Source organism: Drosophila navojoa, chromosome X, assembly GCF_054131105.1.
Source record: "Drosophila navojoa isolate 15081-1374.11 chromosome X, UAZ_NAV_1.0, whole genome shotgun sequence".
In the NCBI taxonomy this organism is placed as follows: domain Eukaryota; kingdom Metazoa; phylum Arthropoda; class Insecta; order Diptera; family Drosophilidae; genus Drosophila; species Drosophila navojoa.
Genome location: NC_142895.1, coordinates 13,784,995 through 13,799,526, shown reverse-complemented (window position 1 = coordinate 13,799,526; position 14,532 = coordinate 13,784,995). Strand labels below are relative to the sequence as shown.

The window sequence follows — 14,532 nt, the reverse complement described above, 5'->3', positions numbered from 1 at the left end:
GGTTTAAGCATTTGCACTGGAGTGTTGTGGCAAAGTTTAATACTTATTGTCAAATTGCTGATTTCAGAGTTTATTTTAAATACACAAACACACATACATTATGCATATATATATATTTATAAATATATACACATATATATACGATTATAGGAAACCTAGAGAAATCGAATGGCCGATTAGCTTTAGCATATTTATTATAAAAACAAACAAAAACAGAATTTAAAGAACAAAATTAATTGTCTTTTTTTCAATATTTTATTAATATGGGTGATCTACAATTAAAATATTGATAACTCCATATATCACAGTTTGCGAGTCACTGTCAGTTTTCAAAATCAAAATAACCCGTTTTTAGGAATTCTCGAGAATGAACATTGGCACATTTCTTGCTTGCTTTTATCTTGGACAAAATAAATGACACCATTTAAAATATATTTGGAATGATTACTTTATGACGTATTGAAAAGATTTAAAAATGTAGCGCTCCACTGTAGCGTATTTAACGTAAGCAACGTTCAGTGTTAACAAAACACGGCATATTTAAAACTGTTAAATGACTGTGGAGGCATTCTGTTAATTGAGGAGTAGTTCTGTTAATCCAATGATAGCTAGCTCCGATAGATGTTATCGAAAGTTTGCAGTTCTAGTAAGAATATCCAAATATTTTAATAAATTTTAAAGCTAGGCAATTGCAATGATAAATTTAAGCAAACAATAACAACCGAAGTGTACTGCAATGGAAGCGACGGAAGACCAGCTAATACTGGCCACAGGCGGCTACGACCATACCATCAAAGTGTGGCAGGCGCACACCGGCAACTGCATTAAAACCATGCGCTTTGTAGAGACATCGGTGAGTGAGACTGCTGAAAACGGAGCCTCGCATTTGATCATATATCAAATATATTTTGCTATACTCATCAACAGCAAGTTAATGCGCTAGACCGTACGCCAGATAAGACGCGCCTGGCCGCGTGTGGCTATCAGTGTATACGTTTATATGACTTGGAATCCAATTGCACGGCGCCGGTCATAAATTTTGATGGTGTACAAAAGAATGTCACACGGCTGGGTTTTCAGGAGGATGGCAACTGGATGTTCACTGCTGGCGAGGATCATCGTGTACGCATCTGGGACATGATGTCAGCGCCGCCTCACTGTTCCCGGGTGTTCGATTGCCAGGCGCCCGTGAATGCCGCCTGTCTGCATCCGAATCAAGTGGAAATTGCAATGGGCTCACAGAATGGCGGCGTCTATCTGTGGGATGTGAAGTCAGAGGTGCATGAGCAGCTGGTGCCCGAGGTGGATGCCTCAATACAGGACGTGGCCATTTCGCCAAATGGCCATTATATGGCCGCGGCCAACAACAAGGGCAACTGCTACATCTGGGAGCTGAGAAGCAGTCCCGGCCAGAATTTGAGCACAATGAGTCCAAAAAAGAAAATCCAAGCACACAGCCGTTCCATACTTCGCTGCAAGTTCAGTCCCGACTCAAGTCTCCTGGTCACAACATCGGGCGATGGCACCGCCTGCATTTGGCAGACAGATAATTTCAGCAAGTTGCACGAGCTCTCTATTAAAAACTTTTGGATCTGGGATGCTGCATTCAGCGCCGATTCCAAATGGCTATTCACAGCCTCCTCCGATGGCATTGCTCGGCTATGGAAGCTACAAACGAAGAACTGCGTGCGCGACTACACGGGCCACACCAAGGCAATTACGGCTCTGTCCTTCAAGGACGAAATTGTGGCCGACTAACTTATAAGCATAGCGTTAGTTCTAGCTGTAAACAAATAGACAAATAGGTATACAAAGCAGCCACTCGCATTGTCCGCGCTGGGACGGATGCTTGGATAATATGGAATAGGAACAGCAAAGAACCGATTCTGAATGGTTTCAGAATGCGATATGAAAGATGATGCTTGAGCGTGAATCTTTTTGGAGGCAGCCGGGTCCGAGGCGACATTTGAAAGGACAAAGGACAACAAACAAAAAAGAAGAAAACCCAGAACTGAATCGAGTTCTACCTCTAAAATGCGTTTTTGCTTTTGTAGCGACGATTTTCATACATTTTTTTTATATATAATCTGCAAATATATATATATGTATATGTATATATTATATATATGAGGAAATGCAATTTAATAAAAATCCTTATAGGCATACAATCAATATAAGTACATATAAATACAGTAAATAATTTAAAAGTTGATTAGAACGCAATTATCAATCGGATACGACAGAGGAATACATTATGACTGGGGATCGTCGGAGCCCAAACAAAAGGATAATACAAAAAACAAACAAACGTGATGCCAAAACGAAACGATACGCAATTCAATTCAATTGACATGTTTACTCCACATAGGGAATGCCTTGGGCGACAATTGACTCCTTGATGGGATCTGGATCGTCGCCTAGCCTGTAGCCCACAATGCAGGTAACATCCACCGGCTTGCCGGTGGGATTCAGCAGCAGCATCACTTGGTTGATGGGGGGCGAAGGCCGGAACGGTTTGTGTCCGGGCATTACGGTGCCCGTGGGCGGCAACAAGCGCACCTTACAGGGCTGCAAGTAGACAAGGGCAGAGGATGAGATGGACATTGGCTCTGGTAATCGATAATCGACCCACCTTTTTAACGCTCGCCTCGAATTGAAAGTCTTTGACGGGCTGGCGGCTCTTGTTTTGGGCCGATATCACAATTACGGACACATTGCTACTGGGCCGCTCGTCCGTAATATTGAGGCACAGCTGCAAATCGTCATCGTCCAGCATAACGCGCTCCTCCCCAATGCCCTGAATATTGTCCAGCTCAACGCTGATCTCGCTAAGGTGCTTCACTTGCTTTATAGCAGCTGGCGGCGCCTCCACAATCACCTCTTTTACGGGCTGTAGTTCCACTTGAGGTTGGGCCATAGGCTGTGTCTGTGGCTGTGACGGCCTCGGTGTAGCACTCAGCAATGGCACATCATCAACAGCCTCTGGCGTTGGCTTCTCTGCTGGCTTCACTTGAATGCGCTCGCGCGCCAAATCGTTGAGCGTTAATTTCTCTGGTTCACGCTTAAAAGTGCTCATGCGCTCCTGTGATGGCAGTATCTGCTCAAATAGCTTTTCGCTCAGCATATCGATTTCGGGCATTTTGCGCAGAGCCCCAACCTGCTTGACATCCGCCTCCGCATCCCCAGCAGCGCCACTGCCATTGGCCGTAGCACCATTATTGTCGCTTTTTGTTGAGCTGAGCACCTGCGGGGAGAGCAGCTCGCCGTTGCCAGCCAGCTGAAATGGTTCTTGCTGCTGCTCCTTTTTGGTTGCGCTTTCGGCCAGGGCGCTGCTGAAGATTTCACTGAGATCCTCCAGAACATTAGTCTTTTTTGGAGTGGTAGTTGGAATGGGTGCGCTGGCCACGACGGGCTCTGCACCATCCAGCAGCAGGTCACCTAAAAGTTCGTTGATCAATGTTGCATTGCTGGCGTGAGGTGCTGTCGTTGCTGCTGCTCCTGCTGCTTTAGAGGCACTAGCTGTGGCAGTAGTAGCTGCAGGTTGATTGGCCAGAGTCGTAGCCGAAGCTGCACTCTTGGCTGGAGACGACACCAGCTGCTTGAAGCGTGCCATAGTCGCCACCAAGGCCTCATTGGTCACCAGCGTGTCTTCTGCGAATGGCCAAAATGGAAATTATGAATTTATATATGCATCACATACTATCAATGTACACTGCCTAGACTTGCCTATTAGCTGTGTATCCGTGTCGCCCAACAGCTCGGGCAAATGCTGAAAGATGGGCTTATGCTTCTTGCAGTTTCGGTAGAGCTCGTGTATGGTCTCATTGACATCACAATCGTCGGGATTGTAGCTGTCTAGCATTTGATTGAGCAGCTGCATCGTCTCTTGCACCTCGACCAGAACTAGCCGATGTTGTGCCAGCAGATCGTTGCGACGCGCCTCCTGCGCTATGCGATATTGCACCAAGAGATTGGCACGCTTCAAGTTCTCCGGATCCTTGCTCTTGATCAGCTTGACAAACATGGCCTCATCAATGGTGCTGAGCACGCTCTCACGTTTGGCCAACGCAGCGGCCGTTTGGCCGTGATCGATTTCGCCCTCCTTGCGCAGCATTTCGTATGCATCACGGATCTTTTGGCGTTGCGGAAACTCGGTCGTCCACAGCAGCAAGCATTCCATGATCCGCTGCTTCACCACAAGCGGCGTCTCAGCTCCATCGTATTTCTTGGACACCAACCGGATTAGCTCATTTAGAAAACGAAATTTCGCCGCCTCCTCCTGGAACACATCGCCGCACTGTGTCATGCATTCCTCCAACAGCTAAATATCAAGTTTTATTTCCATGGAAAAGAAAAAGAGTTAAAAAATGTTTGCCATAATCGAAAACCGCAAAATTCTTTTAAGAGTGTGTGTGTGTGTGGGTGTGCATGCATGAGTGTGTTTGGGTTGTGAGGCGTCAGACTTACCGCAATTGCTCGCGTCGCCTCCTTTATATTGCTCGAATGCACCTTAGCAACAATCATGGACTGAGCCTTGTGCACCAGTTGACTATTGCTGCGCACAACAATGCAAAACATTTGTACGCCGAGTTCATCGACACGATCTTTTGTTGGATTCGTTGCACGATCTGCATTTGCGGTTGTGGAAATGAGGGACTTTATTGAAAGCAATAAAAACGAGATTAGCTGCAGTTTGCAAACGAAACTCACCCAACATCTCTGTCATAATACTCTCGTCAGTTGTCATCTTTACATTAAATGCTGTCTTTAGGGTTTAAAATAGCCGTGAATAATATTTAAGGAACGTATGTTTTTCGGATTTGAACAACAATCATATTGTTGTAGTTGCTTCTATTATCATTAGAGCTGTGCCGTGAGTCGACCAAAATATCGATAGCTGCTCATATATAGGATATCGGATTTAGTGCGCAGCTATTGACTTTTAAGTGGATAACAGTAGAGATAACACTCGTAAGCTTAAAATAAATATTTATAAAATTGACTTGAATTTTAGTAAGAAATCAATGTTAACAATATGATAACAATAATCAAAATCAACATAATAAATTGTACAATTTATACAAGCACAATGCAATGACGTTAAATGTACTGTTTTCTGAAAGCCCGTTTTAGTTTTTTTCGAAATCAACAAAAACGACTAGATTTTTATATTCGATTGTTCATTGTTTTGAAAGTTCATTGCAGCCCTGCATCTAAAACACAACCCTGGGCTCCAGCCGGAAATCACTTTTTGTGGCATTGACGCACACTGCCGCAACATGTTCTTTTTCAGGCGTACGCCTTTGCGCATACATCGTACACCGATTTCTTCCGTGAAAAATGTAAGATTTTTTTGTTAAAATAAATGTAAATGTAAATAAAATTTTAAGCAAATGGATTCTAAACAAAGCGGTAATCGGCTGCACTCAAAAACTGTGTGAAATGCATTGTGCAAATGATAATAACTTGTTGGTTTCGTTTGGCCACGCACAATGAGGTTAAAAACGGTGCTTTTTTTTTTTTTTGTTTGTGTGCGTGCCTGTGTCTGTGTAACGAGCGCTCAGTGCCGTCTTCACACGTGTTTGCATTTAAATGCAGGAAATATAAAATTTAATATAATACGTCCACAGCGAAAACCGTAGCAGTGAAACCAAGATTGTTACGGTATTCAGCGGGACAATATTAGACGCCATAATATACTATTCCTCTTGAGGTTATCGCCTTGAAGATATTTACCTTAATAAAGTCGAAAATCAACAACACTTAAGTAAATTTAATATACTGAAAGCGAATAATATTGTTTGGATTTTGGTTTGCAGCATGGCCGAAGTAGCTGAAAACGTTGTCGAGACTTTCGAGGAGCCGGCGCCATTGGAAACGGATGTCGCCGAAGCTGTGCTCGACACAAATGTTGTCGCCACCACGGAGCTGCCCGAAATCAAACTGTTCGGTCGCTGGTCTTGCGATGATGTGACCGTCAACGATATCTCGCTGCAGGATTACATCTCAGTGAAGGAGAAGTTCGCACGCTATCTGCCCCATTCGGCTGGTCGTTATGCCGCCAAGCGTTTCCGCAAGGCACAGTGCCCCATTGTTGAGCGTCTGACCTGCTCTCTGATGATGAAGGGCCGCAACAACGGCAAGAAGCTCATGGCCTGCCGCATTGTCAAGCACTCTTTCGAGATCATCCACTTGCTCACTGGCGAGAACCCACTGCAGGTAAGCATAGATTTCACGGCAAATGATTTAATCCAAGCACCATGGCACAACCCGTGCCATGCTAAACTGAGCCATGCGAAAACTAACCACGCGGGCTACAGGTAGAATGCGCACGGAGACCAAAATGTTTCAATATCCTAGTGTCTGAAGCGCAACTCTTCTTACTCTCTTGGAACTTGAAACTACAAATGAAAACTATAAAAACAAACGAGTATTTTGGCTATATATGTAGAACTGCATTATTTAGTTCGCTAGAATGCACCGCCATCTGCTTGTGCGTTGTTACATTCATTACATTCTATCAGAGATTGGCTATGTCCACAACTAAAACCGCATTAGTGATTCGCACGCTGGTGTGGTATTCAATTGGACTACATTGAACCCCATGGTTAACTATTCCTCTTAAGGGCATTGGCTTAAAGATGCATACCTTAATAAAGTCAAAATCAACATTAGAAACTCTATATGAAACATTTCTACTTAGCACAAGATGGGATGATAGCATACGTAGTATCCTATGTATTTGTCGTTTAGTCCAACTCTATGCTAGCTAGTTTATATGCCAAGCTGTGCTAAGCATCTAATTTAATTGGACTGATATTAGACTTTGACGTTTTAATATCCTAGTGCCCGAAGATTTGAAACCTCTTCTTGCTCTCTTGGAACTTAAATCGACATCTATACTCAAGGAGCCCAAATCCAGTTAACAGTTAGTCCACCTCAATGCCATGCAAGTATTATTTTCCACTGCACTGCGCATCTAAACTCGATTGGACTGATATTAAATAAAAGGTTTTAATATCCTAGTGCTTGAAGATTCGACTCTCTTCCCGCTCTCTTGGAACTTAAAATCACATTTTTGTTAATATTACTTTATCAATCAGAGAATGGCTTATGTCCACAACTAAAACCGCATTAGTGATTCGCACGCTGGTGTGGTATTCAATTGGACTACATTGAACCCCATGGTTAACTATTCCTCTTAAGGGCATTGGCTTAAAGATGCATTCCTTAATAAAGTCAAAATCAACATTAGAAACTTACCATATATACATCCATATAAAATACTCGTGCCGTAGTCCAACTCAATGCTAGTCAGCTTATAATCCATGCTGCTCTGAGCATTATCTTTTGAATGGACTAATATTAAATAGAAGGTTTTAATATCCTAGTGCCTGAAGATTTGTAATCTCTTCTTGCTCTCTTGGAACTTAAAACTACAATAGAAATTTAGACAATTCATTTATAGTCTTAATGTCCTTTACCGTTTTTAATGTATATATTCATTTATATCCTGCAGATCTTGGTGAGCGCCATCATCAACTCGGGACCTCGTGAGGACTCCACACGTATTGGCCGTGCCGGTACCGTCCGTCGCCAGGCTGTGGATGTGTCGCCCTTGCGTCGTGTCAACCAGGTGGGTGCATTTCTTGGCTAACTTTTTGGCCAGCAACGATGGCGCACAGTTCGAGCACAGAGACTGCGTGCTTATAACGTTGGCTATAATAAACATCTATCCATCCGTAGCGTCACAATGTGTAATTAGCCAACATTTGGCGTATGAACCGAAGAGACATTTAACTCTAGTTTTTATTAAATTGCGAATGTTGTAATAATAATAATTTCTATCAATTATAGGCTATCTGGCTGCTGTGCACTGGTGCTCGTGAGGCTGCCTTCAGGAACATCAAGACCATTGCGGAGTGCTTGGCCGATGAGCTCATCAATGCCGCTAAGGTAAACTATATAGCTATACCTGAATATACATATGTATATCCATAGATATAAGCTAACTATGTGTAAGTGCGTCTACTGTAATGTCGCGCATTGTATGGCCAAATGTCGCCTTGCTTATAGAAGACTTCGAACTGCTCGGGCAGTTGCTGCTCATTGAGGAGCAGCCAACAATCAATTATCTGCATAAATATATATATTTATTCCTTCATAGTTCCAATCTACTTCTGCATCAGATCAATATACATATATATTTGCATACACTACGTCCAGTCTAATTCTGCATCAGGTCATTTGGATACTGTTGGAGACTCGCTTTTGGACAAGATCAATGTTATGTCTTCTATTATCCTTGTGCTTGTGGCAGCAACCCAGCTCAATGCACACGAGAAACGTAGAAGAACAACTAATTAATCTAATGCAAACATAAATAACCGTATATATACATGCACTACGTCCAGTCTAATTCTGCATCAGGTCATTTGGATACTGTTGGAGACTCGCTTTTGGACAAGATCAATGTTATGTCTTCTATTATCCTTGTGCTTGTGGCAGCAACCCAGCTCAATGCACACGAGAAACGTAGAAGAACAACTAATTAATCTAATGCAAACATAAATAACCGTATATATACATGCACTACGTCCAGTCTAATTCTGCATCAGGTCATTTGGATACTGTTGGAGACTCGCTTTTGGACAAGATCAATGTTATGTCTTCTATTATCCTTGTGCTTGTGGCAGCACCCAGCTCAATGCACACGAGAAACGTAGAAGAACAACTTATTAAGCTAATGTTTAGGAGCTCTAGGTGCAATATTTATGATATCTGAACTAATCTATTTTGTTTCTCGATTACAGGGCTCATCCAACTCGTACGCCATCAAGAAGAAAGATGAATTGGAGCGTGTTGCCAAGTCTAACCGTTAAGGAGAAACAACAACACATACATATACAAATAACAAATACCGTTTGTTTAATGTTCGATTAAAACTTGATACTTTACGTTTGATGTAAATTTGTATGTAAACACAGAAGCGTTTTGATCAACTTTAAGCGTGCATTGAATAAACAGGTGGGGTGGCCAGGAGCTAAAGATACACATGAATTCTTCATTAAATAAATCTGTGTAAAAATAATAATAGGACACAATGCTTTTTTTTAATAGCTATAGAATTTATCAGTATAAATAAATTTTATTTAATTTTGTACGTACATCAACACAAATATGTCGCAAGCTGAAAGGGAGCCGTTTTTTACGTTCGCCGGTTTCAGCGATTTGTGCTTGGTGCTAAAGCAGTTGGCCACATCAAATTTGCGATGTTCGATAACGATATCGATCACTCTTGAAAGCTGTCTGTACAGCCCTGGAAAATGGCAGCTTGACAGGGCTGCCAGATGGCGTCGTCATATTGCGAATTTGAATCTGTCATTTGACAAAGCGCTGGTTTGGTAAAATGTTCAATGTGAATACTGTAATTCAAACTCAACAAACTGCACCAGGTACAAGTTCACTTAATAATACTGCAATCGAGAATAGTTCGGGCGAACGCCATAGTCAGTAAGTATTGCTGGATTTATGGTTACAATTGGGATTGCTAATCCAACCAACCACATATGTAAATAGATTTCACGACCAAACATTAGTGCAAAAATTTTGTCGTGCTACGCATCTCGGAAAATTGATTGAAGGTACTGTGAACAGCTTCCTGTGCAACTATAGGCGCACGCGCAAGCCAGAGGAGGCATTAGCGCCGCTTGTGCTGCGCCTAGATTTCCACTACGCTGAGCTAGTGAATTGCGCACCGCAGCTGCTGCACCTGGCCGTCGAAGAGCCTCTGCAGTTTGCAGAGGCGGTCAAGTACTCGGTGTACGGACAGGTGCGCGACTTGCTTAAATCCAACGCAAACTCCAACGAAAGTTCCCTCAAGGCAATCGATATTGCTCAGCTGCACACGCAGTGGCGTCTGCTGGATTTGCCACTACAGCAGAATCTACTGTTTGATCCTTCCCAGTGGTTGTACCCGCTGGGCTTGGCCCTGGTGGACGGCATCTTGTCCGCATATACACTGCCGGAGATATTGGTGTAAGTGAAAGATTTATAGCCATATATTATCATGACTTGGCTATTGGATTGAAATTCGTCAGATATTAATTGATATACATATATTTTTGTTGTTTGTTCTTGAATTTCGTTGTAAAAAAAAATCTAGACTGCAGTCGATTTGGTACTGCTCCAGTGGTTGTATGAGGAATGCCATTCAAACCAGCTCCACCGACGGTGAGTAAACGAATTCGGTAGCTACAAAATCCGTCGTAGTCCGGATGTCAATCAAAGTAGGCGTTTGCTGTGAGTGAAACGACACGATATATATGTCAGCAAATGTCAAACTTTTTTAGGCCTTCAGTCTCTCTACGTCTCCGATTTATTTAAGATAATCTCTAGTTTATTCTACGATTGTAAATTTTAAATATATTTTATTTATTTTCCCATTTTGTATATCCAGCGCCGTTGTGCCCAAACTGCTCGCGTCCTATGAGTGAATACCAAAAGCTGCGCGTAACAGAGAATTACCGTTTGCTGGCCATCCTACCGAGCGCCTGTGCGCAGACTCCTCGAACTGTTAATCGCATTTTCCGGCCGATTCTTGTGCGTGTGCGTGGTAAGCTATAGCCAGGGGCATACCTATGGAAGATGCCTTCACTATAATGCATCTCTAATCTCTCCTGCCAGCTCATACGTACGATTGTGATTTGAAGTTGGGCGCCAATTACCTGGTCACGGGCTACTACTGCGGCACAGCTAGCACTTATCAATTCGAGGCATGCCATCTAAAAAGAACTTAAATCGTTATCAGCCTGTGCAGCTGATTGACTTCTTGCGCGCCGACAGCGCTCAGCCAAACCCTTCGCAACCAACAAGCTTAAGATCTGCTGTGTTAGTAGCCACATTAGTTATTTAGTTGAATTGCATCATGGTTCATTTGTGGTTTCTCTCTCTCACTCTCTCTCTCTCTCTCTACTTCAAGTGTCAGTCCCATCGTTAGCTTTTATAAAAGCTCACAAGCCACATCATCCGCTGACCCACAGCAAGAAAAGTTGAGCAAGGCGACCGTCAATCAAAATGTTAACTTTATCGCAACCGATGAGGACTTCCCCGCTGTGGGCGCCGTGCGCAGAAAGCAAAAGCCAAAGCCTAAGCCAGTTCAAGCTCCGTTCATTGAGCCAGCAGAGTCGCGCCCAGCCTTACAGCCAGTGGCTCCGGCCCAGGACAATAGCCAGCGCATTTCCGGCGGCGTTCAGGTGCAGCAGTCGTCCTCAGGCAAATCGTTCGACAAGCAACAGGTGGTTAACAAATGGCTCAAGTCTGTGCAGCAGCCTTTCGTGAAATCGCAGCAATTGCAAACACCATATCGCACCTCTGGCTTCACGCAATCGGGTTGCAAGAGCGCCCCGGCAGCTGCCTCACAGGAGCAGTCACCAGTCCAGAAAGTGAATAAGCCGCCAACGCCTGTGGCCAGTCCCAGTCCAAGTCCCATTCCCAGTGCCATGCCCAGTCCCAGTCCAACCGTTGCGCGGCCTGAACAAAAATCACCAGTTACACAATCAGCACCATGCCCCCCAAATGTGTCTGTTTCGCTGCCAGTGGGCAACGTTGTGCCCACCGCACCAGAGATCCGCTCCATGTCTGGTGATGACGCCAGAGTTGCAGTGCCGATCAACGAGCCACAAAGTGCGCAGCCAACCAGTCGCCAAATGCGTCGCAAGGAGCGGCGCATGCAACGCGAGCAAGGAACGTCAGCTCAGAGCTCCAGTCGCGAACATCGTGGCCTGCCGGCGCAACTGCCTGAGGAGCTGCTGTCGCCGTCCAGTCCCGGCACAGAGAACGCACCAGTTGACGATGATGTGTCCTTTATGCAGGAGCTGGAGCAGGCGCTGGCCGACAACTCAATGCCACCGGAATCCCAATTGCCGCTGGAAGGCATCGCAGCACACAGCACACTGAATTGGAACGCCAACGAATTTTGTCCCAATCCAAACCCAGTGGTCATCAAGAACTCAAGGATTAGCGTAAGCAAAGAGTCATAGATTTCTTCTTGATATATCCATAATTCCCTTAATTTTTTCAAACTGGCAGGAGCGTCGTCGTCGTCAGCGCTTCCATCGCACACTCAAGCCCGATGCCCTGTTCGAGCTGGTCTCGCTGCCATTCGAGGGCCTGTCGCCGCTCCAGCCAGAACCGCAATTGCAATTACAATCACAATTAACCGGCAGCAGCCAAGCACCGAGAGCCACATATACTCTGTCCTCCAGCTACTCAGAGGCGAGCAGCGCACCAGTGATTGCCAGAGGCTCAAGAGTCCAGCCGCTGCCGCCAATGCAGCACAACTCCAACTATGACAACCAGTCGGTTTTTCGGCTCAGCAGCCTCCCCAGCACGGGTATCGGGACGGACGGCATCAGCGGCCTCCCCAGCACGGGCATCGGGACGACCGGCAACAGCAGCCTCCCCAGCGCGGGCATCCGGACGACCGGCAACAGCAGCCACAATCGCAGTCGCAGCAGCCGCAGTGGAAGCACCAACACCCTCAGCAGCGCTTCGGTGAGAACCGTAGATGGCCCCAACGACGCTTCTGATAATATGCTGCACAGCCGTCCGCTCTTGGACATGGATCCGGCTTCTCAGCAAACGGAGGCGTTTCTATTCCTTGAACCAACTAATATTGACTTGAGCCCGAAGCTGGCTGCCGATAAAGCGACAAACGAGAGGAATCGCGGACCACGTCACCTAATATTTGTGAAATCTGACAGCCCACAGCGTCGCAATATCGAGATCGATTTGAATTTCATGCCGCCGAGCATCAAGAAGCTGTATAGCCTAATCTGCGCCAAATACTCGGACTATGCCTTTGTCTATGCGCTGAGTGCGCAGCTGTCCCAGGAGTTTGTGCCCATGGAATGCTATGTCTATCTGAAAATGGCTCTGCTGTGCAGCCTGGCCAGCCTGGAGCCGGACGAGATGCGTCCGCCCATTTCACTGTGTGTCATTTGCAGCGACAGCTATATGGCCAACCTGATGCTGCACCAAGTCGGGCAACTGGCGCCCCGTTTCATTGGGCCCCACGAGGGGTGCCAAGAGCCAGTACAGCATTCAGCCCTGTCGTTGCGCCACAAATGGGTGATGGCCAGCCCATTGCTGCTGGCCCAGCAGGGCGTCTACTATGCCGGTGACTGGAATTGTTTGACGCGCGCCCAAAGCGAGGAGCTGGAGAAGTGCATAGAGAACGGCAGCGTGCCGGTGCCGCAGCTGCAGAGCGAGCAGCCGCTCGAAGCGGCCATATGGACGTATTGGCAGCCGGAGAATGCAGCCAACCAAGCGACAGCGTTTGCCAAGCTTTGTCCGTGAGTACCTGAAACTATCTGCATATAAATCAGATATATATTTCCTCATTCCTTTGCAGCATCTTTGGCCTGCCCGTGCACATGGGGGATCAGGAGAGCAATACCCTGTGGGACTTTGTGCTGAATCAGCACCAGAGCGATATGCCAGAGGAAATACATGATGCATTTAATATACCCAAAGATGATATAAGAACAATGCTCACCTTTCTCCATCAGCGTCAGGTTACGTTCACAGTGGAGGCCGAGCAATTGCTACAAAAATACTACGTTGTCTCTCGCATCGAGCAGCCAAGTGAGCGCATCTGCCATTTCATTTCAATTCATGTCACTCATGCTCTTGCTCCGTCTCTTTTACTCCTACAGCTGCCTTCAGCAGCAAGACATATATTGTGCTAAAGCAATTCGCTGAGTCGATTGCCAAGCTGTCCATGCGACTGGATGTGCTTGAAGCCGACGTGGCCGTTGCCATCTTCCATAGCGAGAACTTTGTGCGCAGCATCTTTGGCGTCGGCGATTTTCCGCCGCCTGCCGTTGTCAACTTGAAGGTAATCTCACGCGTGGATCCCTACATGAATGAGTTTGCGCGCTGGCTATATCAATATTTGGATCGCTACGAGGACAATATGAACGATGGCGGCGATGACGATAAAGCACAGCCGAAGCGTCAACGTCTTGATAGCTCCTAGGAATATATAAAATCAACAAATTCTGCGCAGCTTATATTTATACCTAAGCTCTTATGTATATATGTAGATATATATATGTGTATATATGTAATGTATGTATATATATATATATGTATATGTATATGTAAATATATATGTATATATCAATTAGTGAATAAACAAACGATGATATCTGTGCAGTATTTAAAGCGATTCAAATACTTCATTTTGGATTCTTCAGCTAGACATCCATTACTATATACATATGTATTTGTTACCAAGTTATCTAGTGTTAATTACATTATATCAATCAAATAAAAAGGTTAATTCAGTTATCCATTTAAAAACAATTATTTATTTGCTATTTTTGCCGTAGCGACTTAAATTTGCATAATTATTTTAAATATTTGTAAGTTTCATTTGATTACGTTTATAGTTTTTGATTATCGTTTTATCAGTTTGCCTGAGCACATATTCTTGCAATGGATTTCTCTCAGGAGGGACCATCATAC

At 44.8% G+C, this 14,532-nt stretch overlaps 4 protein-coding genes and 7 non-coding genes across 11 annotated transcripts; 10 read left to right on the top strand and 1 right to left on the bottom strand.

Moving 5' to 3' along the window:
• The first annotated feature begins 612 nt into the window (after positions 1-612).
• Positions 613-2,188, top strand: Lst8 (MTOR associated protein, LST8). The gene is made up of 2 exons (XM_030387915.2): positions 613-853; positions 928-2,188. Exons 1-2 carry the CDS (start codon positions 737-739, stop codon positions 1,756-1,758), a joined length of 948 nt encoding a protein of 315 aa, XP_030243775.1. The 5' UTR covers positions 613-736; the 3' UTR covers positions 1,759-2,188.
• Gga (ADP-ribosylation factor-binding protein Gga) lies at positions 2,094-4,896 on the bottom strand. Its single transcript, XM_030387907.2, has 5 exons — positions 4,711-4,896; positions 4,468-4,628; positions 3,727-4,321; positions 2,633-3,651; positions 2,094-2,568 (listed from the first exon to the last, which is right to left on the bottom strand). Exons 1-5 carry the CDS (start codon positions 4,745-4,747, stop codon positions 2,356-2,358), a joined length of 2,025 nt encoding a protein of 674 aa, XP_030243767.1. The 5' UTR covers positions 4,748-4,896; the 3' UTR covers positions 2,094-2,355.
• Positions 4,897-5,165: 269 nt separating this feature from the next.
• Positions 5,166-9,094, top strand: RpS5a (ribosomal protein S5a). Its single transcript, XM_030387917.2, has 5 exons — positions 5,166-5,342; positions 5,820-6,219; positions 7,520-7,636; positions 7,858-7,956; positions 8,814-9,094. The coding sequence occupies exons 2-5, from the start codon at positions 5,821-5,823 to the stop codon at positions 8,880-8,882; spliced, it is 684 nt and encodes a 227-aa protein (XP_030243777.1). The 5' UTR covers positions 5,166-5,342; position 5,820; the 3' UTR covers positions 8,883-9,094.
• On the top strand, positions 5,614-5,769 carry LOC115564064 (small nucleolar RNA psi18S-1854). Its single transcript, XR_003980526.1, has one exon. It is a non-coding gene; the product is annotated as a small nucleolar RNA psi18S-1854 (small nucleolar RNA).
• Positions 6,527-6,681, top strand: LOC115564063 (small nucleolar RNA psi18S-1854). The gene has a single exon (XR_003980525.1). It is a non-coding gene; the product is annotated as a small nucleolar RNA psi18S-1854 (small nucleolar RNA).
• Positions 7,107-7,261, top strand: LOC115564061 (small nucleolar RNA psi18S-1854). The gene has a single exon (XR_003980523.1). It is a non-coding gene; the product is annotated as a small nucleolar RNA psi18S-1854 (small nucleolar RNA).
• LOC115564065 (small nucleolar RNA psi28S-2876) lies at positions 7,659-7,800 on the top strand. The gene has a single exon (XR_003980527.1). It is a non-coding gene; the product is annotated as a small nucleolar RNA psi28S-2876 (small nucleolar RNA).
• Positions 8,216-8,361, top strand: LOC115564066 (small nucleolar RNA psi28S-1192). The gene has a single exon (XR_003980528.1). It is a non-coding gene; the product is annotated as a small nucleolar RNA psi28S-1192 (small nucleolar RNA).
• On the top strand, positions 8,404-8,549 carry LOC149090626 (small nucleolar RNA psi28S-1192). The gene has a single exon (XR_016197586.1). It is a non-coding gene; the product is annotated as a small nucleolar RNA psi28S-1192 (small nucleolar RNA).
• Positions 8,592-8,736, top strand: LOC115564062 (small nucleolar RNA psi28S-1192). The gene has a single exon (XR_003980524.2). It is a non-coding gene; the product is annotated as a small nucleolar RNA psi28S-1192 (small nucleolar RNA).
• A 1,249-nt stretch (positions 9,095-10,343) lies between the features above and the next one.
• mei-218 (meiotic 218) lies at positions 10,344-14,260 on the top strand. Its single transcript, XM_089264872.1, has 7 exons — positions 10,344-10,615; positions 10,687-10,890; positions 10,982-12,023; positions 12,091-12,420; positions 12,502-13,355; positions 13,415-13,647; positions 13,719-14,260. Exons 2-7 carry the CDS (start codon positions 10,778-10,780, stop codon positions 14,039-14,041), a joined length of 2,895 nt encoding a protein of 964 aa, XP_089120998.1. The 5' UTR covers positions 10,344-10,615; positions 10,687-10,777; the 3' UTR covers positions 14,042-14,260.
• The last annotated feature ends 272 nt before the right edge of the window (positions 14,261-14,532 follow it).

What these genes read in the sequence shown, in the direction of transcription:
- RpS5a (XM_030387917.2), top strand. Translation starts at nt 5,821, where the DNA reads ATGGCCGAAGTAGCTGAAAACGTTGTCGAGACTTTCGAGGAGCCGGCG. An exon ending in CCTTGCGTCGTGTCAACCAG is followed by an intron (nt 7,637 to 7,857) that starts GTGGGTGCATTT and finishes TATCAATTATAG; the next exon opens with GCTATCTGGCTGCTGTGCAC. An exon ending in AGCTCATCAATGCCGCTAAG is followed by an intron (nt 7,957 to 8,813) that starts GTAAACTATATA and finishes TCTCGATTACAG; the next exon opens with GGCTCATCCAACTCGTACGC.
- Lst8 (XM_030387915.2), top strand. Translation starts at nt 737, where the DNA reads ATGGAAGCGACGGAAGACCAGCTAATACTGGCCACAGGCGGCTACGAC. An exon ending in TGCGCTTTGTAGAGACATCG is followed by an intron (nt 854 to 927) that starts GTGAGTGAGACT and finishes ACTCATCAACAG; the next exon opens with CAAGTTAATGCGCTAGACCG.
- mei-218 (XM_089264872.1), top strand. Translation starts at nt 10,778, where the DNA reads ATGCCATCTAAAAAGAACTTAAATCGTTATCAGCCTGTGCAGCTGATT. An exon ending in TCAAGAACTCAAGGATTAGC is followed by an intron (nt 12,024 to 12,090) that starts GTAAGCAAAGAG and finishes TCAAACTGGCAG; the next exon opens with GAGCGTCGTCGTCGTCAGCG. An exon ending in GCGTTTGCCAAGCTTTGTCC is followed by an intron (nt 13,356 to 13,414) that starts GTGAGTACCTGA and finishes ATTCCTTTGCAG; the next exon opens with CATCTTTGGCCTGCCCGTGC.
- Gga (XM_030387907.2), bottom strand. Translation starts at nt 4,747, where the DNA reads ATGACAACTGACGAGAGTATTATGACAGAGATGTTGG. An exon ending in AGGCGACGCGAGCAATTGCG is followed by an intron (nt 4,322 to 4,467) that starts GTAAGTCTGACG and finishes CTTGATATTTAG; the next exon opens with CTGTTGGAGGAATGCATGAC. An exon ending in TCGAGGCGAGCGTTAAAAAG is followed by an intron (nt 2,569 to 2,632) that starts GTGGGTCGATTA and finishes GTCTACTTGCAG; the next exon opens with CCCTGTAAGGTGCGCTTGTT.